At 58.2% G+C, this 27,756-nt stretch overlaps 2 protein-coding genes across 12 annotated transcripts; both read right to left on the reverse strand.

The window, feature by feature from the left end:
* Positions 1-301: 301 nt before the first annotated feature.
* On the reverse strand, positions 302-5,037 carry MRI1 (methylthioribose-1-phosphate isomerase 1). Of its 3 annotated transcripts, none has more exons than XM_058525558.1 (6): positions 4,930-5,037; positions 4,584-4,822; positions 3,616-3,791; positions 2,423-2,599; positions 2,127-2,351; positions 302-528 (listed from the first exon to the last, which is right to left on the reverse strand). In XM_058525558.1, the coding sequence occupies exons 1-6, from the start codon at positions 5,023-5,025 to the stop codon at positions 401-403; spliced, it is 1,041 nt and encodes a 346-aa protein (XP_058381541.1). In that variant the 5' UTR covers positions 5,026-5,037; the 3' UTR covers positions 302-400. The 3 variants fall into 3 exon arrangements, with proteins under 3 accessions (XP_058381541.1, XP_058381543.1, XP_058381540.1); XM_058525560.1 differs by having other exon boundaries at positions 2,299-2,351; positions 4,894-5,037; XM_058525557.1 differs by having other exon boundaries at positions 4,894-5,037.
* Positions 5,038-5,898: 861 nt separating this feature from the next.
* On the reverse strand, positions 5,899-17,869 carry YJU2B (YJU2 splicing factor homolog B). 9 transcript variants are annotated; one of them, XM_058525547.1, is made up of 11 exons: positions 17,816-17,830; positions 17,089-17,163; positions 15,268-15,670; positions 13,792-13,845; positions 12,657-12,739; positions 11,234-11,289; positions 10,006-10,066; positions 9,037-9,179; positions 8,787-8,959; positions 6,638-6,776; positions 5,899-6,562 (listed from the first exon to the last, which is right to left on the reverse strand). In XM_058525547.1, the coding sequence occupies exons 3-11, from the start codon at positions 15,268-15,270 to the stop codon at positions 6,072-6,074; spliced, it is 1,203 nt and encodes a 400-aa protein (XP_058381530.1). In that variant the 5' UTR covers positions 15,271-15,670; positions 17,089-17,163; positions 17,816-17,830; the 3' UTR covers positions 5,899-6,071. The 9 variants fall into 9 exon arrangements, with proteins under 9 accessions (XP_058381530.1, XP_058381529.1, XP_058381536.1 ...); XM_058525546.1 differs by lacking the exon at positions 17,816-17,830 and adding an exon at positions 17,336-17,735; XM_058525553.1 differs by lacking the exon at positions 17,816-17,830 and having other exon boundaries at positions 15,268-15,312; positions 15,584-15,670; positions 17,089-17,735.
* Between the last annotated feature and the right edge of the window lie 9,887 nt (positions 17,870-27,756).

Below are 27,756 nucleotides of genomic sequence, written 5' to 3' on the forward strand. Positions count from 1 at the left end.
GATTAGCAAGCTTTTGGGTGTCCCCTTTAAAACTGTGCACCCAAGGCGTCACCCTAGTTCCAGCCTTGCCAGCAACCTCGGGGGGTGGTACTAGCGTTGTCCCCATTTTGTAAACGAGGAAACCACAGCATGGAGATGTGACGTGACCTGGCCAAGACCACACAGCGGAAAAAGTGCAGGGCTGGGATTTGAACTTGGGCAGCCTGCCTCCAGCTGCTGGGCTCTCGAGAGGCATGCAAAGGCCCTGTGTGCTCTCCCTGCTCTAGAAGAAGTGTGGTTGGGGAAGAAGGTCAGATTTGGGACAAGCCATTCAGTAAGTTTATTAAAAAACATAGGGGGGAGGGGGCAGGGTATGGAAAGCCGGGTTGGTGACTTCTGGGGTCCATCCAGGGTTCCCCACTCAGGAGACGGTGGCACTCAGGGCTGCCCGGAGCTCCTCGGGGGCAAAGACGCCCAGCTCTGTGATGATGCCACCGGTGATGAGGTCATGAGGGGTGACATCGAAGGCAGGATTCCAGACCCCAATCCCTATGGGGGAAAAGAGGGGAGGCAAGAAGGCAGGTATTTGGCTCAGTGAAGGTTCTCAACCTGTTGTCACCTGTCTCCCCCTAGGCAGTTCTTGGAGCTGGGGAATCCTTGAGAACCTGGGGATGCTCACCCCAAAAGTGCACAAAGGCATGGGGTATAGACCCCCCATCATTCCTGGACTGTCTCTGTCCAAGTTTTCGAACTATTCTATACATCCACCCACCTGTGCCTGCTCCAAGGATCTCTTTAAGAATCTCCAAGAACCTACCTCAGGGTCTTTGCACAGGCTGCCCCTCTGCCTCAGATAAAGCACGTGACTTGCTGTTTCACTTCCTTCAAGTCTTTGCTCAAATGTCACCCTCTCAGTGAGGACTTCTCTGGTCATCCTGTCTAAACCCCCTGCACGGACACTTCCCATACCCTTCTTTGCCTCGTCTATTTCTCCTCAGCCCTTACCCCTTCTAACATACACTGTAATTTTGTTATTTCTCCCGTTGGTTGTCTGTCTCCTCTACCAGACTATCAGCTCCGTGAGGGCAGGGACTTTTGTCTTGTTTCCCCCTGTATCTCTGGCACCTCGCATCTGCCACGCACTCAAAAATATTTGCTGAGTGAATAACAACTTTTTACACAAGAGGCTGCAAACTGGTGCCCTGTAACTGTTTTCTCTGCTCACAGTTTTTTAAGACTACTGAATTAGCAGCCAGCGTTCAAGACGGAGATTTCATATTAAAAAAAGTCAAGTTTCTCTTAGAAAAATCAGGAAGACCCATCCCCCGGGGTCTGCACTCCTGTGACCACTGGCTGGAGCAGGGTCTCGGGCCTGGCCCCTGTCCCTCATCCTTGGTACCCTGCTGTCCCCAGTTTTCTTAGCGGGGGCAGGGCGGGTTGTCAGCCCTGCTTCACACGGTTTTCTGGATTTTGACCAGCGCTAATTATGCCTCCAGGAAAGCAGGGGCACCAAAAAAATGAGAAAAAAATATTTTAGAATTAATCTATTTTTTAAAAGCTGGAAGTAATCGCAGCAGAAAACATCCGCATATTAGGATTTCCCTCTGCTGGGCTGTGTAATATTGTTCCTACTATGACTCTACACTTGGACGAGGGGGTGGCGGCCCCAGGGCATTTGCAGCGCTCAGGGATTCTAACTGGTCCTTTGGGTGGTCAATTGAAGTTGTTAACATTTCACGAGCACTGACTGAGCGCCAGGCCCTGCGCCCCACGTCGTGTGGCTTCATGCCCTGACGGCCCTGCAGTCTATGAGGTGGGTCATCCCAACAGCTCATCCTACAGCCGGGACAGCGGCTCCTAGGGACGAGGGGACCTCGGTGCCCTGCTGGTGGCCACACAGCCAGGAGGCGCCGGACGCTGAGAAGTATCTGCCGCTCCGCGTAGGCCCCGCCGGGCGGTGTCGTCTGCAGGTGAGACAGGCCGGGCGCAGGACAGCCAGCCAGTCTGCTGGACGCTTCCCAGCTCACAAGCTGACACTCCGACCCTCGTGCTGAGGCTTGAAGCAGCGGCCTGTGCCCAGACGCTGCCACACCCCAAGCGCCGCCCGCCCCGGGGGGTGCCAGGGCGCCCCCCGACAGACGGCGTACCGGGCGCCGCGATCCTGACCCCGCCGACGTCGGTCAGCTCCCGGCCCGGGCGCTCCTCGATGACAATCTCCCGGCCCGTCTCCAGGCGGAGGTCACACGAGGAGCTGGGGGCGGCCACGTAGAAGGGGATGCCGTGGTGCTTGGCGGCGATGGCCAGCTGGTAGGTGCCCACCTTGTTGGCCGTGTCGCCGTTGGCAACCACGCGGTCGGCTCCCACGACGACGGCTGCGGAGCGAGACGCGGGGTCAGCACCCGGCCTGGCCGCCGGGAGCCCCCCACCCCCGCCGCGCGCTGACCTGACACGCCCCGGTGCGCCATGGCGGCGGCCGCCACGCTGTCGGCGATGAGTGTGCCAGGGATCTGCTCGTAGACCAGCTCGAAGGCCGTGAGCCGGGCGCCCTGGTTGTAGGGCCGGGTCTCCGTGCAGAAGGCGTGTTCCAGGCGGCCCAGGCTGTGCAGCGAGCGGATCACACCTGCGGCCCGTCCACCAGAAGGCCACGGAGAGACAGAAAGGGACAGACGGGCATGATGGCCGCTGGCCGGGGGTGCGGCTCAGTCCCTCGGCCAGTGCACATGTTAGAGGACGCCTCCTCTGTGAGGCCTGCCCTGATCCCGCCATCTCACACGGCAACCCACCCCTCCGACCTCTTTCCCTGCTTTCTCCTCTGCCCTTATCACCTGCCAACACATAGGACATGGTCACATGTCTTGTGAGTGTTCGTGTCTGCTCCTCCTCCTGATGGCAGAGATTTTGTCACTCCTGGGTCCCCAGCACCTAGAACTGTGCCTTGCACACAGTCGGTGCTTAATAAGTGTCTGAGTGGATGAGGGAATGCATGCATGCACGAATGATGGGGCACACTGCAGGTGAGTAATAAATGTTTGTGGGTGAACGAGGGAATGTCTTGCCGTCAAGGCCTCAGTCCCAGGCACGAGGGTGGCACCCAGACAGGCAGGGAAGTCTCTGGGAGAATTGAGAGCCAAGTGGAATCTGCTGCCTTAGCTCCCAGGACCCAGTGCCCCCTCTCCTGGTCACAGCTACCCTAATCTTTCTTTGGGGGGCCAGGCCCTTCCCCTCAGTCCTCTGGAGTCCACATCCTGCCAAGTCTCCAGGCACATGGCTCAGGCTGGGCCCATCGAGTGACTGACCCTGGATGGGCCGGTGACCCCATCAGAGCCCCAGAGATACAAGACTTTTCTGGCACTGTTGGCACAGAGACCCTTGGCTCTTTTCCTCAGGATCCGAACACTGGCAGGCCCCCTGCTGACCCATGGGCGTGAAGAGGAGGGCAGACTCAGGGACAGGGACAGATGGGTCCTGTTACTACTATTTGAGCCCCTGGATCTAGCCATACCTGAAGCCAACCCCCTAAGTATTTCTGTACAACAACTAATAAATTCACACTTTTTTTGGTGGGCAAAGTGGTTTTGGTTTCTTTCTCTTGCACCTAAAAAAGACCCTCCCCTGCCCCTGTGGATGCCCACTCACCTAGGGCTGTGCCATAGCCTGCGGTGGCCAGTGCCCCGGTGTTACAGTGGGTCAGCACGGTCACCTTCCCGCCCCCGGGGGCTGCCCGCTCCAGGAGGTGGCGGGCTCCCAGGTCCCCGATGCTCCGATTGTCCCTGAGGTCCTTCTCCAGCATGTCCTCGGCACAGCGGATCACTCTGGGGGTGACGAGGGGCTTTCAGCCCCAGCCGCCAGGACTCGGGGCCCATACCAGCCCCTCCTCCCTCCCACCTTCCTGCTTGGAGCCTCTTGTGGCTGTGGGGCCTGCACCCCTATGCCACTGCCACCTGTCACTCTGTTCACTTATGCCACACACGTTTACCAAGCACCTCCTGTGTGCCAGGCGCTGGGGGACATAAGATAAAACTCTCGGCCCCTCCGGAGCTGACACTGGGGTGGGGGAGGCAGGCAGTGTGCAGATAATAAAGTGAGAGAAGAGGTGACAGAGAGCAGGGGAGGCGCTGTATTATATGCGGGGTGGGGAAGGCAGAAACCTGAAACCGGAACGAGAGGCGTTAGCTCTGTGGACACCTGGCCTGCAGAAATGGCATGTGCAAAGGCCCTGAGACAGCAACCGGGCTGGTGGAGTCAAGGAGCATGGAGAGTAACGGTGTAGCTGGAGAGAGGGAGTAGAGTGGGAAAAGAAGGCGGCAGGGAAGGAACTGGACGGTAAGCAAAGTTCCTCAACAGCAAAACCCAAGAGGAGGAGGTGGCCCTGAAAAGGACCTCCAAGGCAGGCAGGGGCTGAGCGTGTTCAGCGGAGGCACCGTCAAGGGACTGAGTTTGAAGACCTCGAGGCCAGGCCACCAGCGGCGAACTCCCAGCTCTGCCTGTGTGGCCTTGGACCCAGCGCGCCGTGCCTCGATTTCCCCATCTGGAAAACGGGTCGCTGTGCACAAAAAGTCAGTCAAGAGCCTCCGCTCAGAGCAGCGCCCGGCACAGGCCCCTACCTCTCGCGGACCGCCTCCTCCGTGGCGCCCTCCCGCTCGGCCTCGCGGGCGGCGGCGTCGGCCAGGTCGCGCGCGGCGCGGGCCATGTTGACGGCGGTGGGCCGGGCGGTGACCAGGAAGCTCAGCGCGTCGCGCACGAAGGCCACGAGCGCGGCGAGCCCCGGGCCCCCCGCGCCGGCCTGCAGCTCCACGGCGAGGCTGAGGCAGCCCACGAGCGCGATGGCGGGCGCGCCGCGCACCTGCGGGGCAGCGCGGTCAGGGCGGCGCGCCCCCGGCCCCCGCCCCCCGCCCCGGCCCGCCGCGCGCCCACCTTCATGGCGCGGATGGCCTCCCAGGCCTGGCGCACCGAGCCCACCGCCTCGTAGCGGCTGCGCTGCGGCAGCAGCAGCTGGTCGAGGATCTGCAGCGAGCCCCGCGAGTAGCGCACCGCCTCCAGCGCCATGCCGCCGCGCGCCCCGCCCGCCCCGCCCGGCCGCCCCGGAAGGAGGCGCCGCCCCTCCCCACCCCCCGCCGCCGCGCCGGACCACAGGCCTGCAGGCTGTCCCGCCGGGTGCTGAGCGTTGCGACCAGAGTTCGGGGGGCCCAGGGTGACCCTCAACCCCCAGGTGGGCACCCTTAGGTGCCTGACTTCCCAGCCAGAGCGAGTGCTACCAGCGGCTCCAACTGGGGTTTCCAAGAACGAACGGCGAACAAAGGCCGGGGTCCGGGGCAGCGGCCAGGCCACCACCTCCGGGAGACACGCGAACTAGGAATTCGGCCGGAACCCGCCCCCAGAGGGCCGCGTGCCCGGCTGGTTCCCCGCTGTACCCCAGTGGTGCGACAGCGTCTGTCACGCGCAAGGCCCCACCATCTTCGCGAAATGGCCCTCCTTCTCCAAGCTTTAGGGAGAGGTGGGGGCTCTGAGCCTCCCGGTGGATGCGTGGCTGCTTCTGGGCCGTTTTCTGCTCAGTTTACGTTTCCTTCAAAAGCAGCAACGTGCTGGGAACTTTTTCATGGCCCGTCCAGGGCGTCCGGGGATAATGAACAGCCACATCCGTGTGCTCTACCCCCAGCTGCATCTGGCACGGATCCTGGGCATGCCGTGTGCCCCCCTGCTCCCCTTTCCACCCTTTACACTCAGCCTGTGCCACCTCCTTCAGGAAGTCTGCCCTGATTGCAGGCTGACCAGAGCGACTACCTTCAAACCCTTGTCAAGCTGGGTGGGGACCACGGCTGTGGTCACAGCATTGGCATTTGCTGATGAGAATCCTGCCAGGCTTGGTCAGCGGCTGGGGATGGGGAGCCCCTGGGCCCATCTAGTAACCCGAGGCAGGGGGCAAAGACATAGAGCTTTAATGTTGGGGGTCCCACCAGGCACAAACGCCCTCTCCAGGTCCAAATAAATAACTCCACGGCTGTGGGAAGGCGAGGTCGGGAGGGGCTGCCCCCGGGGAAGGGGCCTCCTGGGTGCCCGGCCTCCGGCAGGCGGGGCTCCAGTCCCCGGCTCGCTCACTCACTGTCCGAGTCGGAGTAGTCGGCCACCAGGGAGGAGCCGAGGCTGCAGGGCTGCAGCATGTCCCGGGGGTTGGCCGCCTCCTGGCGGGAGCCTGGCGGGGCCGGGGGCCTGTCCTGCCAGCTCCCATCGCGCCCCTGAGGCCCGCTGGTCTTGGGAGTCTCGGCTGTCTCCTGAGAGCAGTCTCGGGGGGATGCGGGCCTGTCCTGGGCGGTCCCCTCGGGCAGCCGTGGCTCCCCAGATCGGGGGGCCTGGCCCTCGCGCGGGGGGCCCTCTGAGGCCTCCCGGGAGCGCCGCCGCACGATGCCCAGGGCCCCCGGGGTGACAGGGGAGCCGGCGGGCGCGGGCCTGCGGGTCTGGGCCAGCTTCTTCAGGACGCTGCCGGCCCTGCTGCCGCTGCCGCTGCCGGCGCCGGGCGCCGGGGCCGCGGGGAACCAGGAGCGGCTGCTGATCTCCGTGCGCTTCAGCCTCTGCTTGTCCTCGCAGGCTGCGGGGAGGGGAGAGGAGGTCCAGAGCCGCCCTCTGCGCGCCCCCCCCAGCCCCCGCCCACGCCCCCACGCACAGTCCAGGGTGTGGAGCGCCAGCAGCGCGGCCAGCCTGCGGTCCGCGTCGGCCTCGGGCAGCAGCGGGATGGCCAGGCTGGCCTTGGTCTGCAGCGCCTGGTCCCTCTCCGCCGCCTCCTGCTCAGCTCTCTTCTTCTCCTGCGGGAGGGCGGCTGAGCTGACCCGGGGGCACCGCTGCCGCTCCCGGCCTCAGGTTCCTCCCCTGCAGCTCATGCGAGAAGAGGCCTCACACCGGGGCCGCGCACAGGCCCGCTCAACAAGCGGGGGGCGCAGTCGCGTTAGCGTGTGTACTGTTCGGTCCCGCCCTCACTCGTCCCAGAAACATTTACAGAACGCCCCTCTGCTGTCAGGCCCTGTTCTGGACACGGGGCACAGCAGAGAGTAGACCAAACCCTTGCTCTCTGGAGCTGACCTCCGAGTGGGCGAGAGAGACAAAGTGGTGAAGAGAAAAGGAATGTGGAGAAGGTGTGGGGGGTGGGCTGGGGGTTCAACTTTAAATGGGGTGCAGGGTGGAGGAGAGGGCCAGGGACTGTCTCCCCAAGAAGGTTACATTTGAGAAAAGACGTGAGTGAGGAAGCCATGTGGGTATCTGAAGGAAAAGGGTTCCAAGGTGGCGGGAACAGCCTGTGCAAAGGCCCAGAGGCAGAAGCATGCTTGGAGGGGCTGAGGAACAGGGAGACGGCCTGTGTGGCTGCAGCAGAATGAGCGCGGGGAGCGGGGGGTGGGGGCGTCTGGTGGGATGCGGGGAGGACTCTGGCTTCTACTTTAAGTAAGTGGGAGCCATGGAGGGTTCTGAGCAGAGGGACGTGCTCTGACTAGGTGCTCGCAGGCGCCCTGTGGTAGCTGTGGGGGAACAGACTGTGGGGGGCGAGGGCTGGAGCCTGCAGACCAGGGAGAGGGACTGTGCTCGTCTAGGCGGAGGTGATGGGGGCTGGGGAAGTGGCCACATACTGGATCTCACTGCAAGGCAGAACCTGATGAATCTGCTAACAGGAGACAGGGAAGGGGGAGTTAAGGCCGACTCCATGCTCCAGGGCCTGAGTCTCCAGAAGAACGGGGATGCCTCTGTTACTGAGAAGGGGAGGACGTGGGCGGGGCAGGTCAGGGGCTCAGGGGGGCTCGTTGGGATGTTACGTTTGAGGGTGCTTAGACGCCCCCATGCGGTGACACCAGCAGGGAGGGGACACACAGCTCAGGGCACAGTCCTGGCTGGAGGGAGGCACTTTCAGTAACAACAAGTAACAAACCCAGCAATTCCAGTCCTAACAATAACGACCGCGGGATGATCAGAGACGATCAGGAAAGGAGAAAAGAAGGGATGGGCGCGGTGGAGAGGAGCTGGTGGCCCGTGGGGTCGCCGGGACGCTCCTGCCTGGGCCCCAGAGCGAGGGACGAGGGAGCAGCTCGCACGGCCCGCACGACTTGCGGGGGCCCTGCCGGCTGCCCTCAAGGGTGAAAACCCCTTGCTATCGTAGTCATCTGACCCGGCCCGGCTCCTGGGACTCAGCCCCACCAAGTATTTCTGGCATCACCGCAGCAGCCATCGGGGTCAGTGACATCGGTGCCCGGGGTCCTCCAGCAAGACACGCCCCCGGGGGCGCCTGCACCTGTGCCTTGGTGACTCCGTGTGGAAATATTCCATGTTGAAATACACACGATTGTATTATAAATGACTTTCCCTTTTTTCTCACAGTAGGCACTGCAGGCACGATTCTGGAAATTATGAGCGCAGGGGCTGATGACCTATTTGGTTTGGGGACAGTGGGCGGGCACACGAGTGCGTGGTAGGAGCCGACCAGGGGGTCGTGCCTGGCTGGGCCTCCGCCTGCCCCCCACGGCCCGCTCAGGCCTCACCCGTGGCCCACGCGCGGCTTGCTATCTGAGAATCTGCTGGAAGTGACGGCGCTCTCCCCTGGGGAAGGGGCCAGTGCCTCATCACAGCTGCTGGGCTACGGCCCCCCACGGGCGCCGTGAGCTAGGGACGTGGTCCCCACGTGGCCGATGGGGAGCAGGCTCGAGGGAGAAACGGCCGGCCTAGAGCTAGGCCAAGGTGGGGTGAGGGCGGGGCCTGGGTCTTCACCCGCCAGGCGTCATCCGCTCCGGAGTGGGGGTGTGGGGGGAGGTGCCCGCCCGCGGAGCCGCGCTCACCCGGAACCTCCTGCGCAGCGTGCTGTTGAGGGCGAAGTCGTCCTTCCAGGCGCTCTGGGCCTCCTGGATGTGGCTCAGCGTGGGCAGGGCCTTCCTGAGCGCGCCGCGGTCAGCCTCGCCGTGCTCCAGCCGGAACATGGCGTCCGTCTCCAGCTTCTGTTTCTTCTCGTGCTCTGCGAGGGCGAGAGCGCTGCTGGGCCTCGGGCCGTGGGGCCGGGGCCGGGGCCGGCCGGGGCCGGGGGGCACTCACCTGTCGCCAGCACCTGCTCGTTGTCCGCCATGTCCCAGCGCTCCTCCTTGCGCCGGGCGCCGCTCACGATCACGTAGTCGCAGCTGGCGGGGTCCGTCTGCATCTCGATGTAGTTGACGCACAGGTGGCATTTCATCCGGAACCTGGCAGGCAGAGGGCGGCGGGTGGGAGGCGGCACCGCGGCCGCGCCCAGGCCACCCCGGGGACCCTGCCTGCTCCCTTCTGTGCGTGCATCAGTCAACGAGTGTCCGCTGAGCACCCCGCATCCGGGGACCGCCGCAGGAGGACAGCCACAGTCTCGTCACCCTGAGCTGACCTCTGTCTGGAGTCCGTTCCTTCGTTCATGCATTCGTTCCTGCACTCAGTCAGCAAACCCCAGGCGGGGCGGGCTGCTCTGCGGCAGGCTCTGCACCAGTCGCCGGGGACAAGCAGTGAAGTAAGCCAACCTGCTCTCGGAGGGGCTGACCTGCCTGTGGGGGCCGCGCTGCTGGCAAAGGCACAAGCAGCCACAGGGTCGGGCGGCAAGCGCCGCTAGAAAAGGCCTCTCCGAGACAGGGTCGCGTGTCTGAGCAGAAACCCGAGGGGAGGGGGGAGCCTTGCGGGTGTCTGGGCACAGAGAGCGTTCCAGGTGGAGCACACAGAGGTGGGAACCCCGGGGGTGTGTGGGGGCAGCGAAGACGCCACGTGGCTGCCACAGAGTGCGTGAGGGGAGAGTGGGAGGAGGTGAGGGCAGGCAGAGGCCACGGGGAGGACTTAGACTGTTGCTCTGAGGAAGGTGGGAGCCGTGGAGGGTTCTAGGCAGAAGGACACACCCTGACTGACAGACCAAGACAGTTTCCAGGAGAGGCCGGCAGGTAAGGGCCATCGTGAAGAGGGCGTGAGCTGCCCTTCCCCTTAGGCTCCTCTGTAGCCCCTCACCCTGCAGCCACCCCATGTGTCCCTCTGTGACGCCCACCAGGCTGCCCCTACCTGTAGATGGGGGTCGTGTAGTAGTTGCCAACCTTCTTCTTTTCCGCGTTGTAACGAACACCTGGGAGAAGAGGGCGAGTGGGGCCGGGGCTCAGGCCACCCCCTGGGTGGGGCAGATGGGGTGGTATTCTGCCCCCTCGGGGGAGGCACCTCGGGAGGGCACGGAGATTCAAGGCGGGGAAGGGCCACGTCCAGGCTGTGTGGCAGGTGCTCCAGCCCCCGGGGAGGGAGGGCTGGAGCTGGGGGGCCTGGGTCAAAATCCTGGCTCCCCACTGACCGCTGCGTGACCCTAGGCCTCCCCCTCTGGCCTCAGTTTCCCCATCTATTAAACAGGGATGTGCCTCCACACAGGCTGTGTGAGAATGGCAGGAGCTAACACTACACACGACAGGGACTGGGCCGGGCACCCAGCAAGCCTTCAAGAAGGGTCAGCTTTCCTTATCAGTCTAGAGAATGCCCGGGTTTTTGTTTTTTTGCTGGTTAGATAATATATGTTCTTGACTCTGTGTGACCTTGCTTATTGGGTGAAAAACCTTTAAACTAGAAGAACAGAGCTTGGGCTGGCGGGAGGTGTGGTCTGGCTGGTGGCTGTTTCTGTTCACGGCCCCGAGGGCCCCATGTGGGGTGTCAGGCGGACCCCGCCGTCTGTCCCCTGGGTGCCCGGTGGCCATTGGGGCGGACGGCCCTGGCTCGGTCTGATCAGGGGACATGCCGGGGGCTCGCTCGTCCTCCTCGGCAGTGGGGTGGCCCACTCCCGTGAGGCGGGCGGGACCCTCCTGCTGGGGGCCGCCAGCTCCTGTGTGCAGGCCAGGTGCTGTGCCAGGAGCTGAGCCGCCCTGGACCACGGAGGAGGGAACGGAAGCCGGTAGGGTGGTCTCACAGCCGCCGAGGGGGGCGGTGGACCCACGTCTGTCTGTCTGTCCGTCTGTGGGGCAGCATCTCGAGTTCACGAGCCCTCATATGTGCCGTGCGATAAGCACGTATATGCCACACAGGTGGGTACTCAACCATCTGAATTTTACAGACAGGGAAACTGAGGTACACACAGGCTCAGAGGGTCGCCCAGCTAGGAAGTGGCAGAGACGGGATTTGAACCCAGAGCCCAGCCTCCTAACCGCTCTGCAGTGAGGCGTCCACAGCCCGCCAGTCACTCGGGGCCGTCTCTCCCTGACCCCTTCGGGAGCCCCGGCAGCTAAGGGGCTGGGGGCGGGGCCGGCGGGGAGCTCACCCATGCCGATGTGGTTCTTGCAGCCGTCGCACCAGATGTTATAGGGCATCTCGAATCTACACGACAGAAAACAGCTCGTCTGCATCCGCGCACGGGGCTCCCCGGTCTCCACACCCGAGAGTGGCCGCAGCCACAGTGTGAAGAGCACGCGCTGGGGAGGGTGAAGAACGGAGGCCCGTCCCGTCGTGCTGCTCTCGGCTGGCTGACCCAGGCCCGGGGAGGCTCTACTGGGTGCTGCCAGGCCTTCCAGCCTCGCCATGTCGGCTGACCAGGCCTTTGAGCAGAGGGGGAGGAAGCGGGCGCGGGGGCACAGGTGTGTGACTGTACTGTTACTGGTTTCTTTTTCACAGCTCTACGTGCGACATGCAATCCTGGATTTCCCTGAACAGTGGTGACAGGGCTTCTCTTTTAAAAGAGAACCATTAAGTAATGAGTAATGAGGCGAATTAAAGACACTGCACAGACGAGGCGGGGGCTCAGCACCCAGAGCGGATGGGCCTGAGGTGGGCGAGCTGGGTGTGCTCTGGGGCGTGCAGACAGGGCGGGGGAGAACTGAGGTGTGTTTCAGCCTCGTGCCTCCACGAACACCGCTGGGACCCGCATTTTGACTCTTTTCCATAGACCTTCCCGCCTCTGATGATTCTGTCACTCGATCCTCTGCTCAAGCCCAGCAGGGTCCCGGGAGGCTGCGGGCAGAGTCCACAGAGCAGAGGAGGAAGCAGCGAAGGGCTCGCACAGCTGGCTTCTGCTTCCTGCTCGCACAGCTGGCTTCTGCTTCCTGCTGTGGACGGTGCACAGAGCGCGGGCCAGAAACGAGAGGAGAACCCCGAGGGAAGGGCCGTTGTCCTGGCTCGGCAGTCACCAGTGGCTGCAACTGTCTATCCTGCCCATGGCTGTGCCCTTTGCACTGTGACTCTGCAGCACCTCCCGTGGAGAGGTGGCCTGTGCTGCCCCACCCCGCATCGTGACTCTTCTGAGCCCTCACTGGAGCAGAAGTGACGTGGTGCCAGTTCCCTGTCTCGGCCTCAAGACGCCTTGCATGGCTCTGCTCGCTCTCTTTTGGGACCTGACGCTGCTATGTGAACAAGCCCAGGCTAGTCGATGGAGGATGAGAGACGTGGAGCAGAGCCCAGTCATATCGGCCAGGGCTGTGCTGGACCGGCTAGTCCCCAGCCAGCCGACCCCGACACACGTGAGAGAGCCTGGCCGAGGCTGGGAGCAGCATCCAGCTGAGCCGCAGACTTGTGAGCAGTAACACACGCTTACTGTTTTGTTATGCGGCAACAGCTGACTGATACAGTGACCTTCTGCTTTACGGAATCAAGCCCCTACAGCGCTGGGCAAATCGGGGTGCTGAATTCTCCCAGAAATCAATGCCAGGTGGCATGAGGGGCAGAGTCCCCGGGTGGTGGCGGCGCCTTACCTGATGATGAGGATGCCCTGGGACAGCTTCCGAGCCCGCTCCCGCAGCGGGTGGCTGTTGTGGTAGCGGTTGAGCGAGCCATGCTGTGTGGAAAGGACGAGGCAGCAGATAAGCACGGCTGAGCGGGTGAGCTCGCGCGCCCTCACGGGCCGAGAGAGGCCTCCCCGTGTCCTGCTGGGGGGTTAGCAGTGGACCGGGCACTGAGGCCTGGGTGAAGCCGTGGGCTTGGAATCAGGAACATGTGAGTTTCATCTTTCCTTCCCCACTTAGAGGTGACAGAGCTGCAGGACCCCGGGTGGTGTGCTGACCTGTGGCCTGCCTGAACCTCGGTTTCCCCTACCCGTCCCTGGGGACAAGGATGGTAATCACCTTGGGTGAGGTGACGACACCAGCTAATGCTTACTTGGTGCTCTGTGGGCCTCACCCCATCTTGATCCGTCACCTTCTGTGAGGTAGGTCGTTTTATCTCCCTCCCTGGACATATGGGGAAACTGCGGCGTAGAGAGGCCGGGTCACATGCCCGGGGCCACGCAGCCGGGATGTGTGGATTTACTCAGGCTCTGACTGAGCACCTGAGTGTGGGGACCAGCCGTGAACGAGACAGGTGAACGGCCCTGCCCTGGTGGGCGTTCGTTCCAGAGGGAGACGGACAATACACAAATAAGTGGACAATAGTCAGGGAGTTATAAGGGCTACCAAGAGAAATAAAGCACTGGGTGACGCAATAGAGAACGAGACGGTGGTCAGGGAGGCCCTCTGTGAGGAGAGACCTAACAGAAGGGAAGGAGCCTTGTGGTTAAAAGGAGGAAGAGATTCCAGGCAGAGGGAACAGCAGAAGGAACGAGGAGGCCAGAGGAGCTGGAGCTGGGAGAGCAGGAAGATCTGACCCAGAGCCCGAGGGCCAGACCTCGTCCTGAGCTCCTCGGAGACACGCCAATGGGCTCAGAGTGAAAGGTCACTGACAGAGCCACATTCACCACCCGGACTGAAGACCCGTCCGACTCCTGTGACAGCTGCAAGGCGGGACCTCGGGGGCTGCCCACGAGTCTGTGGGCGCGGCTTCTGGGACGGGACAATGCGTGGTGGGGCCCTGCCCGAGGGGGTCGCACCCATGGGGAAGGGGGCCTGGTCTCACCTTCTCAGGGTTGAAATCCGGAGGGTAGTACTTGTTGACACCTTTCCTCTCACCCTGGAAGGCAGAAGAGACATGACTCAGAGGGGGTCCCGCCAGAGACCTGCTCGTGCAGCCTCGGGGGGTGGGACCTGATGAGGGAGACGAAGGACAGCAGAGAGCAGGGCCCTGGGCTCTGTGTCTGACTGGGGACTGGCGACTTAGGAGAAAACCCATGGTCGGCGCTGTGGAAGACTGCACCAGGATCAGACTCCCACACAATGGCTTTCACAATTTTTGGGACTCTGACCTACAGTTAGACACATTTAACACGCAACCGTGCAAATACACACATAACACACCTGAAGCACAGCTTTCAGGACAGAATCCTTATCCAGCTGTGAGTCTGTCTCTCTCTTTTTTTTGCTGAGGAAGATTGACCCTGAGCTAACATTTGTGCCCATCTTCCTCTATTTTATATGTGGGGCGCTGCCACAGCATGGCTTGATGAGTGGTGTGTAGGTCCATGCCTGGGATGCAAACCCACGAACCCCAGGCCGCCGAAGTGGAGTGTGCAAACTTCACCATTACACCACCAGGCCAGCCCCAAGACTCTGTCTCTTTAAATGCTGGCAGAACCACCAGTGGGTCTCAAACTTGGCTACATGTTAGAAGCCCCTGAGGAGTTTCTAAATCCTGATGCCTGGGACCAACCTCCGCTGGTTCTCCTGACACATGGCCTGCTCTGGGGCCATGGCACCTGGACGCTGGGCTTCGAAAAAGCAAGAAAACGTGTGTAAATAAATCCTTGTACACGCCTCATAGCAGCACTAGTCACAATCGCCAAAAGGTGGAAACAACCCACATGTCCATCAATGGATGAACAGACCAATAAGTGTGGGCCATCCACACAGAGGACTATTACTCAGCCATAAAAAGGAATGAAGGTCTGATTCGTGCTACAACATGGATGAACCTCAAAAACATTCTGTTAAGTGAAAGAAGCCAGACACAAAAGGCCACGTGGTGTATTCCGTTGATATGAAATGTCCAGAACAGGCAAATCCATAGAGACAGATGCAGCTTGGTGGTAGGCAGGGGCTGAGGGAGGGGAATGGGAGGGACTGCTCATGGGGATGGGGTCTCCTTTTGGGGTGATGGCAATGTTCTGGAACTAGATAGAGGTGGTCAGTGCACAATATTGTGAATGTACTAAATGCCACTGAATTGTACACTTTAAAATGGTTAATTTTATGTTATGTGAATTTTACCTCATTTAAAAAAAAAAGTCAAAAAAAAGAAGAAAGCTCCCTAGGTGACTTTAGTGCCCAGCAGTGTGAGAACCACTGTGCCCAACACCACGACCCAGAGTTTGCAGAGAGCACCTTAGAGCCTGGGGAGGGGGCTTACGAGGGGTTTTTGGGGGGAGGGCAGGGGCCACTGCGGGGGTCCGACAAAGCCCAGAAGAGAACCCCAGTGAGCACAAGCCCATCTACTCACCATCCTGGGAGCCGCCTATGGGTCCTCGCCCTCAGCACGACCAATCTGCAAAGACACACCGATGGCGTGGCGTCGACCCACTGCCCAGTCCTGTCCTCCTGGGGAGCCTGGCGGGGGGTCCACGGCCCCCCTGTGAAGAAGCCATGGGCTGCGTGCCTGTGTGTGGCGGTGGTGGCTCAGCTGATCCTCTCCCCAGGAGCAGCTGGCATCTGAGGAGCGGCGTCTGCCGTTTAGAAAGAGTGTCCTGTGCCCTCTCCATCCAGCACACAGTCACAGCTGACACTTCTCGACCCTCCATGGCCCCAGCCCCACTCGCCTGGACCAGTGCCGTCGCCTCCTGCCCGGCCTCCAGGCTCTGCCCGTGACTCCCACGGTCTGTTCTCCCCACAGGGCCAGAGGATCTCTTAGAATATAAATGTGAACTATCACTCTCCTGCTTAAAGCCCTCCAGTGACTCCCATCGCTTGGAGAATCAAGTCAAACCCCTCCCCGTGGCCTGTGGGGTCCCCGCCTGCCTCTCTAAGCCCCTCTTACCCCTCTCCCTCTCGCTCACTCTGTTCCAGCCACCCTGGCACCCTGGCTGCCTTCAAAGGCTCAGCAGGTGCAGGCCGACTGGCCCGAGTGTCCTTCCACCAGCCGTCGGTTCTTTGTCACAGGTCTCAGTTCAGACACCTTTGTCAGAGGCCTTGTCTGACCACCTGATCTAAAGTCACTTCTTCCCTGGGGTTCTAACACATCACCCTGCGTCTGTTTACTTGTCTACAGTCTGTCTCCTCCGCCAGGTCACATCGAGCTGTATCTCCAGCCCCTTGGACAGTGCCTGGCCCCTGGTGAATGCTGACTGCGGGAACCACCCAGGTAACTGGTTGAGGTTCCATAAGAATCAGTGCGGGTGACACAGCTATTGAATGCAGGGGCTCCTAAAACTGGGGGTGGGGAGACCCCCTCCCCCTGCATGTTTGGGGGAGAGACTTTTAGGTCAAATAAGAGAAAGTTCTACTTTACTCTAAAGAGGGACACTATGAGGGACGGAAGCATATTCTAGAATCAGGATTGGCAAATATTCTCTGTCAAGGGCCAGAGAGTAAACATTTCTGGCTGTGCGGGCCAGACCGCCTCTGTGCCCAAAACTCAGCTCTGCCACCACAGCTAGAAAGCAGCGACAGACACTATGTAACGAACGGGTGTGGCTGCACTCCAATAAAACTTTATTTAGGGTCGCTGAAATTTGCGTTTCACATGATTGTTACCTGTCACAAAATATTGTCCTTTTGATTTTTTCCCAATCATTTAAGAAATGAAGACCATTCGTAGCTGGCACGCTGTACAAAGTCAGGCAGCGGGCTAGCCTTGGCCTGTGGGTGTAGTGTGCCCGCGCCCTGTGCTCAAGACACCTGGTCTCTGTTTCTGCCCCCTTAGCCGAGCGCTCGGGAAGGGTTCCCGCGTGCCAGGCGCCGCGCTGAGTCTACCTCACTGCCTCCCTTACTCTGCATCATGTGACTATTACCTCCAGAACCAGGACGTGGGGGCTTAAGGAACTTGCCCAGGGTCAGAATCTCACGGGGAGGCAGAGCCAGGGTGCAAGGCCTTGGAGGCAAACTTCCGCCATCACCGGAAGCTCTCTCCCTCCCGGTCCTCCACCTGTCTGCCCCTGGACCAGATCTTCCTAAGGCTGCTTCCAACCCCAAAATGCTCTTGCTCACAAAATGGCCAAGTGCGCACCCAGGCTGCGGGGGCCCAGTTCCCTGGGGCGGAACCCTCCCCAGCTGGGTGGCCGGGGCCAGCCGGGGCCTGAGCTTCCCTGAGCGTCTATGTCCTCACCTGTAAGGAGCGGATGGGGGCGACGGGGCTGACTTTCTGGGGGTGCCGTGAATGAAGTAACGCGCTGGGAAACGCCTGCAGAGTAAGTGCTCCGTTTACAGGAGCTGGGGGTCGCACGGGGGTTTTACCACCGCAGTGAACGGCACAGAGGGGCTGTAGGGTGGCCGTACGGAAACCCCTGGTCCTCGGAGTCCAGAGTAATTATAAACCCCCCGCTCAGGGCGTGTGCTTGGGCTTGGACACCCACTCTGCTGCTGCGGAGCGGCTTGACTTCGGGCAAATTGCCTACTATCCCTGAGCCTCAGTTTCCTCGTCTGTCAAATGGGGTTTGTAAGGTATCCACCCGATAAGGACGCTGTCAGGACTCGGCGAGTTAAATGAAGTGCTTAAAACAGAGCCCGACTTAAACGCTGGGATTCTGATGACTTCTCACGTCCACTGTTTTACAGGCGTCATTTTACGAAACCTTCGCCACGACCCAGCCGGGTAGGGGCTGACGGGCCCGTTTCCCAGGCGAGGAAAACCCCAGGGCCCTTGAGGCAGAGTGGGGGCCAGGCTGCGTCTGGGGTCGGGCTGGGACCTGCGCCGGCTCCGCACACCCGGCCCGCGTCCGCAGAGCCCCGCGGCCCCCGGCTCGCTCGGCCCCGCCGGGCGGCTCGGAGGTCGCGGAGGCGGCGGCCAGACCCCCGGCCGCGCCCGGCCCGCCCCTCCGCCCGCCCGCACTTACCTGCCCTTCTCCTGACGTCACGCCGCGCCTGTGCCCGGAAGTGAGCGCTGGGCGCGCGAGGGGGCGTGGCGCGTTTCTCGCGCGACGAGGGCGCCTGCGCGAGGCGGGGCGAGGCGGCAGCGCCGCGCTGATTGGCTGAATGCCGCACACGCCGCGCGCTCTCGGAGTGGACCAATCCCGGACTGCCCTCCGCAACCACGCGCACGTCAGGAAGCCCCACGCTCGGCCCTGCCCACCCTGCCCGGCCCAATCCCAGGCCCGCCTCCCTGCCGGCGCCCCCGGGGGCGTCTCGCCCCCTGGAGCCGTGGAGCGAGGGCGGGCGGGCCCCGGCTGCCGGCCAAATCAAACCAGCCCCCTGGGTTGAACGGCTGGCGAGCTAGGAGTGATTTTCCCATTTTTAAATGGTTGGGGGAAAGAAATCAAAACAATAACATTTTATGACTTGTGAAGATAACTTGAAGTTCAAATTCTAGTGTCCATAGATAAAACTTTGTTGGCATACAGCCACGCCCACGCATTTACCTGTTGTCTGTGGCCAGAGCTCAATGGTTGCAGCAGAGAGAGTATGGCCCAGAGACCCCCCAAATTGACTGTCTACTCCTTTAAGGAGGAAGTGGGCCAGCCCTTGCCTTGGCGCCTTCAGACCAGCCTGGTTGTGCCCTCTCCACAGGGGAGTGGCGTTTGCATTTACTTTTATGCCCTGTAGGGCCTAACAGAATGTTTGTTCATCTGTTCATTCAGCAGCTGTTTAGTAGGTGCCTGCTGTATGCCAGGCCACGGGGGTTTGAGAGCAAAGGACACACCTTTTTCTCACTGATGGGGCAGACATGCCAACGGGCGATTTATCAAGGGCAATGTGAGAAATGATAACACTACTACTGCTATGTTACTGGGTGCCAGGCCCTGTTCTAAAGCCCTCGAAAGCCGGTTCTCGTGTAAACATGGTGCTGTATATGGAGTGCTCACTACTCACTCACATGTATTATCTCAGGGCATGCTGCTCCTAGGAGATGGATCTGCTATCATTCCCATTACAGATTAGGAGTGGGCCCAGAGAGGTTAAGCAACTGGCCCAAGGTCACACAGCTGGTGAGGGGTGGAGGATTTGACCTCCATCTGCTGGCGCTAAACTTTGTCTCCTTGACGTCTGAGCTATACTGCTTTGCGTTGTATGCATTAAACATAAGGGCTGTGGGGACCCAGAGGAATCTTTAACAAGGATGGCGTGTTCGGGAGTGGGCAGGAGCGAGGGTCAATGAGGCCCCTGTGACGGGTGAGCCTGAGCTGGATGAGGAGGGTCGAGGCAGAGGAAGGGGGGAGAGGGCAGAGGAATGCTCACGGACCTTGAGGAACAAGAGGGAGTTGCATTCAACCCAGTAATCTTGCCTGCTACATCTGGATTTTGCTGGAGTTCTTGTCCTGCCCCTGAACGAAGAGATAGTGACTGAAAAGCTACAGAATGCCACCTTGCGAGTAAAATATTTTGGGGAGGGGAGATGTGAGGACTCTTGTCTTTCAAGGGCCATTTAGAGCCTCACCTAGTACTCACATGCAAGGGGCGTGATGGAACCTAACATCGGCCTGAGATATGAAGAGACCGTTTTATACAGAGGCCAAATGCAGGCCAGTTCCTGTTAGGGAGAGGAGGGCAATTAGCCAGCCTCGGCATGGTGGCAGGAAGGACCTGGAATGTAGCCCTGGGGAACCTGACCAAGTCACCTCACCTGCTTGCTCATCTGTAAAGTGGGATATCTTAGCTCTGCCCACGGGAATGAATGCAATAAATGCCTACAAATGTATTTGTAAAACAGTTTGAATAAGAAAAGAGAAACCAGTGGGCTGGGAAGGGCGCCCTAGGATCATGGTGTGGCTTTTGGGGATAAGAGCAGAATGACTGAGGAGGAGGCGGGCTCTAAGCATCAGGAAGTTCTTTACATAAAGCTGAAACCCACTTTCCTGCTATTGGCACCCACTGGCCCTATTCCTGCCTTCGAGGGCCACGGAGGACTGTCCCCTCTTCCACATGCCAGCCCTTCAGCTCCCACCCACCTCTACGAGTCTGTGGTTTGAGCCTAGCACTGGCTTTATTTCTCCAATCACCATCCAGAGCTCAGAAAGCAGCCTAATAGAGTAGACATTTTATATTTGATCTGTGGCTGGGGTCAAAACCACTGGGGGCACCTGCCCAGCCCCACCCCTCCCTCTGTGTGAGAACATCCGACCTCCAGAGGGCGCCACAGCGTTTATACTTAGCCGTCGTCCTCACCACAGCTGACTGGGTCAGGGGTGTAGATGGAGCCTAAGCTGGGCCCATCGGGTTTGCTCCTGGGAAATTAGAATCGGGATCCGGAAATGTACAGGTATCTGCTGGTGGCCTGACCTGAGAACGTGGAACTCTGGAACTTAGTGGGAGGGCATCTATAGCCGTGTGCACGGAAAAGCGGAGGTAAGCAACCATGTGGTGAGACAGAGAGAGAGAGACAGACAGACTGTCTTTATCCCTCGGGCCTTCCAGTTGTGAGATTCCTTGAGATATCCTTAAATAAACTCTCTTCTTTCAACTAAGTTTGAACAAGGTTCTCTCTCACAACCAAAAGAACCTTAACTATGAGAGTAGTCCTGTGTATGGTGATGTAGGAAAATTTTATATATTGAGGTGTATGGGGAAGCCATTCTGGTTTAAACTTGATTTGGCCTAAATTTTATTTAAACCAAAGAGGCCTGACTTACAGCCTGTCAAGCATTCATTGTACATCTGCTTTAATCATTATCCCAAAGAAAGAATGTGCCCTTTGAAGATAAGAATTGATGCCTCCCGTCTTATGACGCCAGTATTTTTTGAAGTTTCCCTTCCCATGACGCCAGGGTCTTGTGACCTGCTGTGTACGTGCTAATCTGTAACGAAATATTTCCTTGAATCCTTGAAAGAATGTACCCCTGTCATGCTTGATGTGTGTCTCTCTGTTTGGAAATGGCAGATGACGGTGCTGAAAACCACTCTTCGCCAGAGTGCTTTCTCACTGCGCCTCCAGGCTAGCGCTCAGCTTGACTCGAATGAAACTCTCTGCTGTAGAACGATTGGTGATTATTTGCATCAACACTGGTTATGGGAAACTGGTTAAGTCCACAGTTGTGCTGGAGCAAAGAAAGGAGAGGCTGAGGATTGGGGTGATGATTTCAAGGCAACCCAAGCTCTTCTTCACCCTTTTGAGAGAGCAAAGGGCAAGGATAGTGAGATCTTAGGAAAGACAAATCCAATTGCTAGTTTCTGTAGTAGACAGATTCTATGAGGGCCCCCAGATCCCCACCTCCTGGTGTTCACACCCTGTGTAATCCCCTCCTGAGTGTGGGCCCAGTGACTCTATTCTAAGTAGTAGAATACGGTAAAGTGATGATGTGTACAGAAATACATTACATAAGATTGTAGTGTTCATCTTGCTAGGAGACTGTCTCCCTTGCTGGCTTTGAAGAAGCTAGCTGCCATATTGCGAGAGGCCCTATGGAGAAGGCCATGAGGCAAGGAAGCGAGGGCAGCCCCCAGCCAACAGCCAGCGAGGACCTGAGGCCTTCAGTCTGACAGCCTGCAAGGAAGGGAAATTCTACCACTAACTGCACGAGCTTGGCAGCAGATCCTTCCCCAGTCGAGCCTCGGATGGGACCACAGCCCTGGCCCACACCCTGATCACAGCCTTGCAGAGGATCCAGTTAAGCTTCGCCCAGACTCCTGACTCACAGAAACTGAGACGTTGTTGTACTTTGTACATTGTTGTAGGCCACTAAGTTTGTTATAATTTGTTACACAACAGTAGATAATGAATACAGTTTCTTTCTCAGGCTATAAAGCAACATATAATAAAAGAAACCTGCTTGAAGTGTTTTCAAATCAGCTGCAGGCAAAACAGAAATCTCAATTGCAGACCTACATATTTACCTCTGTAAGATCCCAGTGTGATGAGGACAATACTTGGGTTTCTCAGATATGCAAAAGATTCTAGAAAATGCTCTCCCGGGTGCAAGCCCGAAGGCAGAGAGGACAGGGCACCAGGGTGATTCCCCAGGTCTCACGTGGGCCGCTCCTCCGGCAGCCAGGCACTGAGCACGGGGGCACCCAGGGAGCCTTAGAGCCCTCGGCACCATCCTGCAGCTGCAGAAGAGAGAGGAGAAGAGCTACAGAGCAAGTGCAGTGCCACGTCTCCACTCAGCGGCTGCACCTGGCTTCTTCCGCAGCTCAAGTCTTTGGTTAAACAAAGTCTCGAAAAGGAACGTCTGTTTAGAAACACATGTTTCATGTGTGACAAGATGAGGACGGTGATGTAAGGGGCTTTGAGAGCTCGCTGGGTGGTGAGGGCTACTCATTTGGCCTGTGTCTCTAGAGAGGACGACTGGGCTGGATGAAAGGAGAACGGGGGGCACCCTTCCTGGTCGTGGAAGGGCGTCGTGACGCCGTGAGGCCCCATCATGCTTTGTGGCTCTGTGGCAGGAAAAGAGCACGGAAGTCTTCATCTGGAAGAGCTCAGTGCCATCTGTGTGCTGCCTCCAAACAGCGGGAAGAATAATACGCTTAGCTCAGACACTGCTTTTACTGCACCCAGTTCAAGGGACTTGAAAAGGGGGCCTGTGCCTTTATGGGTTTAGGAAAATCGGGTCCTCTGGAGCAGTGGGGTTCTATTCTGGGCGCTGCGGCTTGCTACTCTAGCTGACCTGGTGTGCCATGGGAAAGGTTGACAATCTCTTGGAGCCTACTGTTCTTGAAACTTGAGGAGACAGCAAGGAACGGGAGACACAGACACCCATAGCATTTCTGGTTTTCTGAAAGCCTTTGAAGTAACAACTGAAAGCATTTTTGGGCTGGGAGGAGGAGGCCAGGAATGCTGGCTGGTGCCAACGCAGACTGCATGAGGAAGGCATTTCCTGTTCTCCTGCTGGCTCTGTTACAGAGGTCCTTTATTCACCACTGAATGCCCACAAACGCAGGAGTATACTGCACGGCTCTCTGGGGTCCCCGACAGCTGAATCTGAAGGACATGGGGACAGTGAATGCAGGGGTCCTGCACCAGTCACGGGCAGGTGGGCGAGAATTTGGGCGACCACACGCTCTGGTCCTGGCCTGAAGCCTTAGAGTCTAAGGCAGGGTTGGCAAACTTCCTGTATGGGTCAGGTAGTAAATATTTCACTCCTGTGGGCCAGATGGCTCCATAGCAACTGCTCAGCTTAGGCATTGCTCAGTGAAAGCAGCCACAGACAAGATGTAAACGAACAGCTGTGGCCGTGGCCAGTAAAACTATTTCCACAACCGGGCCATGGGCCGGAGGGTCTGGGGAGCCCTGGTCTAAGGGACTGAAAAGACGAAACCTTCATCTTCAGAGCTCAACAACTCCAGTTCCTTCTGGCAGAAGCAGCTGCAGAGGCGCTGAGGACAGGGCTCAGAGAGGGTCTGTATATGAACCGTGGTAATCCCCTTACTAGTTTTTACAAGGATCTTTTTTTTTTTGCTGAGAAAGATTCACCCTGAGCTAACATCAGCTGTCAATCTTCCTCTTTTTGTATGTGAGCTGCTGCCACAGCATGGCCACTGACAGCCAAGTGGTGTAGGTCTGCACCTGGGAACCAAACCCGGGCCGCTGAAGCAGAGCATGCTGAACCTAACCACCAGGCCAGCGGGGCTGGCCCTATAAGGCTCATAACTTCAAATCCAGAGGTTTGGATTTGGGCCCCATCACTTCCTAGTTCTGTGATCTGGGGCAAGTTGTTAACTACTGTATGGCTCAATTTCATCACCCAAAGGTGGAGACAGTGACCCTTCACTCGGAGCTGCAGACGAGGTTTCACAGGTAACACTGGGAAGGCACTTGGCATGAGGCTGGCACTAGGTCTAGAGTCCACACGTGTGGAGTCGGAAGTCTCTGCCTTAGCAAATGGGCTTGGTCCTTCCCACTGTATAAATTAATCAATGTTTATCCAAGTTGGGAAGAGCAGTACTTGTAACTTTTGGTCTTCCCCATCTAGGATGACTCAGCACGAATTGAGTCACTACGTTGACTCATACTAGTAAACGCTGTCTGTAGGAGAAACAGCCCCAAAGAATTGTGTCCAGAGTATCACCCTTAGGACCATGACTAGGACTAATTAGAATCTTAAAAAAAAGTCTGGGAGTTAGTCTTGACATAGCTATTATATACAGACAATTGAAATATGACATGAATGGAGTGGAACCCCTCCCCCATCACCCCCTGGGCCAAACAGAGACTTGTACTACAGACTTGACTACAGAAGTCTCTCCCTTGCTGCTTCTGAGATGGATTCTAATAAAAGCATGGAGATGCTGACAGCCAGTTGGAACTCGGACCCCTTGGGAGCAGAAAGCCCTGGCACGAGGTTTGCTCGTGAGGGTCCATCTCCAAATGGCGTTTCTGCATGGTGTCCACCTGTTCTGACTCACCTGTGTGAAAGGGACGTTTCCAGACAGCAAACCACAAGCATAGGGAACCAGTTTCTGGGATAAGACCAGGAGGCAATGCGGCGGGGGCGGGGCACAGGGATCAGGTTTAGGACCACACAACTGACCCCCCCCCCCGCCCCCCACCAACCTGAGCCCCAGATAATAAATTCTTCTCCTGCCACTAGGGACACATGTGAAGGCCGCCCTCCAGAAAGGCCTGCTCACAGAGCCCACCCAGACGAGGGAGAAGATGCTCTGTCAGAGAGAGAACTGACAAGGGCAATGACAGAGAACGGGGCGAAATGAGGGGAAGGGGAGAAAAGAGGGAAATGTGGTCTAGCACACCAATACTTTCTAGCACCTTGGAACATAATCTTAAACCTCAAGCAAAATATTTAGATCAACTTTATTATTTACCCAAATACGGCAGTACCCCTTCTTCATTCATTCGACATGTATTTATTGCCTGCTATTAGGTATTATTAGCATTATTCTAAGCACTGAGGAGGCAGCGATAAAACACGCAGTCTCTGCTCTCTCGAGCTTACGTCCTAGTGGGTTCAGGCTCGGTCATCCTGGTCAGACCATTCTCTATGAGCAGGATCCCAATTCCTTACTTTAAGTTCCTACTCTTCTAGGGCGGGACATAGAATCTTCTGACCCATGGCCCAAATCTGGCAACTGCGGAGTCCATGTAAAGGCAAGTGGATGCTAAAGAGAATTAATGAAAGGGGTGATCCGTGGCTTTCTGGATGCATACCAACCAGGTTAGAACAACTTCTGTGGACGCTTGGGACATTCCTATAATTTAAGCACCACATTATGGAGCATTTTAAAAGGCCAGTTTTTAATTTTATTTTATTTTTCATGCAAATACCAGGGTGTCTTGTGCTTAAACACCCTAATTTCCCACAAACGAGCCCCTGCCATTGCTGTGTTAACCACCACCATAATTTACTTGTTAGAATCAGAAATAATAATGAGTTTGCTGGAGTGGTAACAAGAGCCCAGAAGAAATGACTCTGAAAAATGTGTTTAACGGACCAGGCAGAGGAGCTGCGAGATGTAACGAAAGCCACTTGGAGGTGAAGTGAAGGGGCACGGGGAGGGGGGCTGGGCAGCTTAAGTCACTTCTTGGGGGAGGGGGTGGATTTTGTTAGAAGCTGTGCTTTCCAGGTCCTTAGAAATCATCTCACTGCCCTCATTTGACATCTGGGAAAGTCAGTCCAGAGAAGTTAAGTGACAAGGTCACAGAGCTTGTAGTGGCAGAACTGGGGACAGAGCCCAGGTCTCCCGATTCTTGGCCCAACGCTTGTTCCACTCAGTTGAAGAGTCCATTTCAGTCATCCACTGTGTTTCATATAATCCAATTGGGTCAACCAGTTTCCAGAAAATCGGGCTATTTTAAGAATCTCCACTGAGAAAATTAATACAGTATATACTTTTGGGCATACCACAGTGGTAAAGAATTAAAAATCTATTTAGTGAAAACTAACAGACTTATCTATCTTTTCATTTTTGGCTCTGCTCGGTGGTTGTCTCCTGGTGACACCTTGCCCCCCAGCGGACATCTGCAAGGTCTGGAGACACTTTTGGTGGTGACATCTTGGGGGCAGTGGTGTTCACCGCACCTAGTGAGTAGAGGCCGGATATGCAGCTAAACATAAACATCCTACAGGGCACAGGACAGCCCCCACCCGAGAATGACCCCGCCCCAAATGCCAGCAGGGCCGGGGTTGAGAAACCCTGCGCTAGAGGCGCAGAAACCAAAATGGGAGCTGAGACAGAAAGCTGGAGGGCGGTCCCGACCAGGGTGGACACGGCAAGTGCTGCAAAACTTGCCAGCAAAGGTGCTGTTTCAAAAGGTAAGCGTCCTTGGGCTCCCACATCCAACACTTCCCACCCCGTTCACAGTCGGATGGCGATCGGGGCTCCTGGGCCATTTCCTCCCTCGCGCCTTCTCCCCAGCCCAGCGTGGACACGCGACCCGCGCGCTCCCGCCAGGCACAGGGGTCACTCGCCGAGCCTCCAGCGGGGCCCCCGGGGTGCGCACCTTCCCCTCCTCGTCCCGCCAGCACCAGCGGAGCCCGGGGCGGCTCCCTTCGCGGTGCTTGCCTGTGAGACGCGGAGAGTGAGAATACCGCGCCCCCCCTCCCCGGCTGCCGAGCGCCCTCCCCCACCACTCCCGCCACGCAGGCCTCCGGGCGCTCCCCACCGAGCCGCCCTGCCCGTCTGCGGAATCTCTTCCGGCCTCTGAGGCAGGGGCTGTGAACTCCCGTTCTGCAAATGGGGAAACTGAGGCTGGGAGGCCACGGAACCGGACCCGGGTCTCGCGGCTCTGGAGGAAGGGGCTGGCCCGGAAGGCGGGGGTCTTCTCCATGAGGCCCCGGGGGCGCTCAGCACGAAGGGGGCGCCCAGACGAGTTTCTTATCCCTCCCGGGCACCCCCGATCCCGCTTCCTCGCTCGGCGAGGCTCCCGGCGAGGACGGGAGGCCTAGCTAGCAATTAGGGGCCCCACGGCGGGCAGGGTCTCCGAGGCGCTACGCCGGCCCCCCGGGCGCATGCGCGCGTGCGCGCGGGGAACTGTGGGAGGCTGGCTGCGCGCCCGCCGCGCAACCCTGACGCCGGCGCGGTTGTCAGGGCAACCGGGGCGGGGCGGGGCGGCGCCGCCGTCGTGTGTTTGTTAAGAGCCCTTCCCCTAACTCGCTGAAGCTCCTCCGAGTTGTTTATTGTGCTTTGGTTGGTTCGCTTTCCAGTTGGACAGAAGCTGGCTTCCTGTCCCCAGGAGCATGCACAGTTGATTAAATGTCAGCCACGGGCGGGCGGACCCCACGATTAGGTGCTGGTGCAGACCACTTGAAAGAACTCGCAGGGCCAACCCTGTTCGCATTCCCCCGTCGTTTTTTCTCTCCTCTTTAGCCCTTGAGCACTCTGTAATTTATAAGGGCATCTGTAATTTCTCTGACTTCTCCGGGCAGCTCTTGCTTCGCCCAAATCACGAATCTGAATTTGGCAGCAATGACTCAGTGGTGACTAATTCCATTAGGACAGCATTCTCTGCGTTACAAGGGAGTTTGAAGCAGGGTTTCTTTAAATAGAAAACTTCCTCAGTGCACTGGACACGATTCATTTTATATAAAATTCATTTAGATACAAGATCCAACCCCGTTTTTTTGCATCAGCTGCTGCGTAGGGCTGTGCAGGCTGTGCCTGGCTGAGGGGATGGGAATGGGGCTGAAATCCAGCCCAGGCTGTGTTCACCAAGCTGGAGGACAGAGCACCTTCTAATTCGTCTGTCAGAGTGGGTGCCTTTTTCTATTTGCACGAAGTGTGTGTATGTGCCAGCTACTTTCCCGCATGTATTTTTTTTTTATTGAGGTCACATTGGTTTATAACACTATATATGTGGGAGATCAAAATTGGCCGCCCTGAAATATATCTTTTTACCTTGCTTATTTTCTCTGAAAGAAACTTTAACCTTCCACCAAACTTACGCCTAAAA

The sequence above is a fragment of the Diceros bicornis genome, chromosome 30, assembly GCF_020826845.1.
Source record: "Diceros bicornis minor isolate mBicDic1 chromosome 30, mDicBic1.mat.cur, whole genome shotgun sequence".
NCBI lineage: Eukaryota > Metazoa > Chordata > Mammalia > Perissodactyla > Rhinocerotidae > Diceros > Diceros bicornis.

Coding starts and splice junctions, on each gene's coding strand:
- YJU2B (XM_058525550.1), bottom strand. Junction 9,180..10,005: donor TACACGACCCCCATCTACAG/GTAGGGGCAGCC, acceptor TCTGCCTGCCAG/GTTCCGGATGAAATGCCACC. Junction 6,777..8,786: donor CGCTGCGCAGGAGGTTCCGG/GTGAGCGCGGCT, acceptor GCCCTCCCGCAG/GAGAAGAAGAGAGCTGAGCA.
- MRI1 (XM_058525557.1), bottom strand. CDS start 5,025: ATGGCGCTGGAGGCGGTGCGCTACTCGCGGGGCTCGCTGCAGATCCTC. Junction 3,792..4,583: donor GAGGAGGCGGTCCGCGAGAG/GTAGGGGCCTGT, acceptor CGTCACCCCCAG/AGTGATCCGCTGTGCCGAGG. Junction 529..2,126: donor GGTCAGGATCGCGGCGCCCG/GTACGCCGTCTG, acceptor TTTCCCCCATAG/GGATTGGGGTCTGGAATCCT.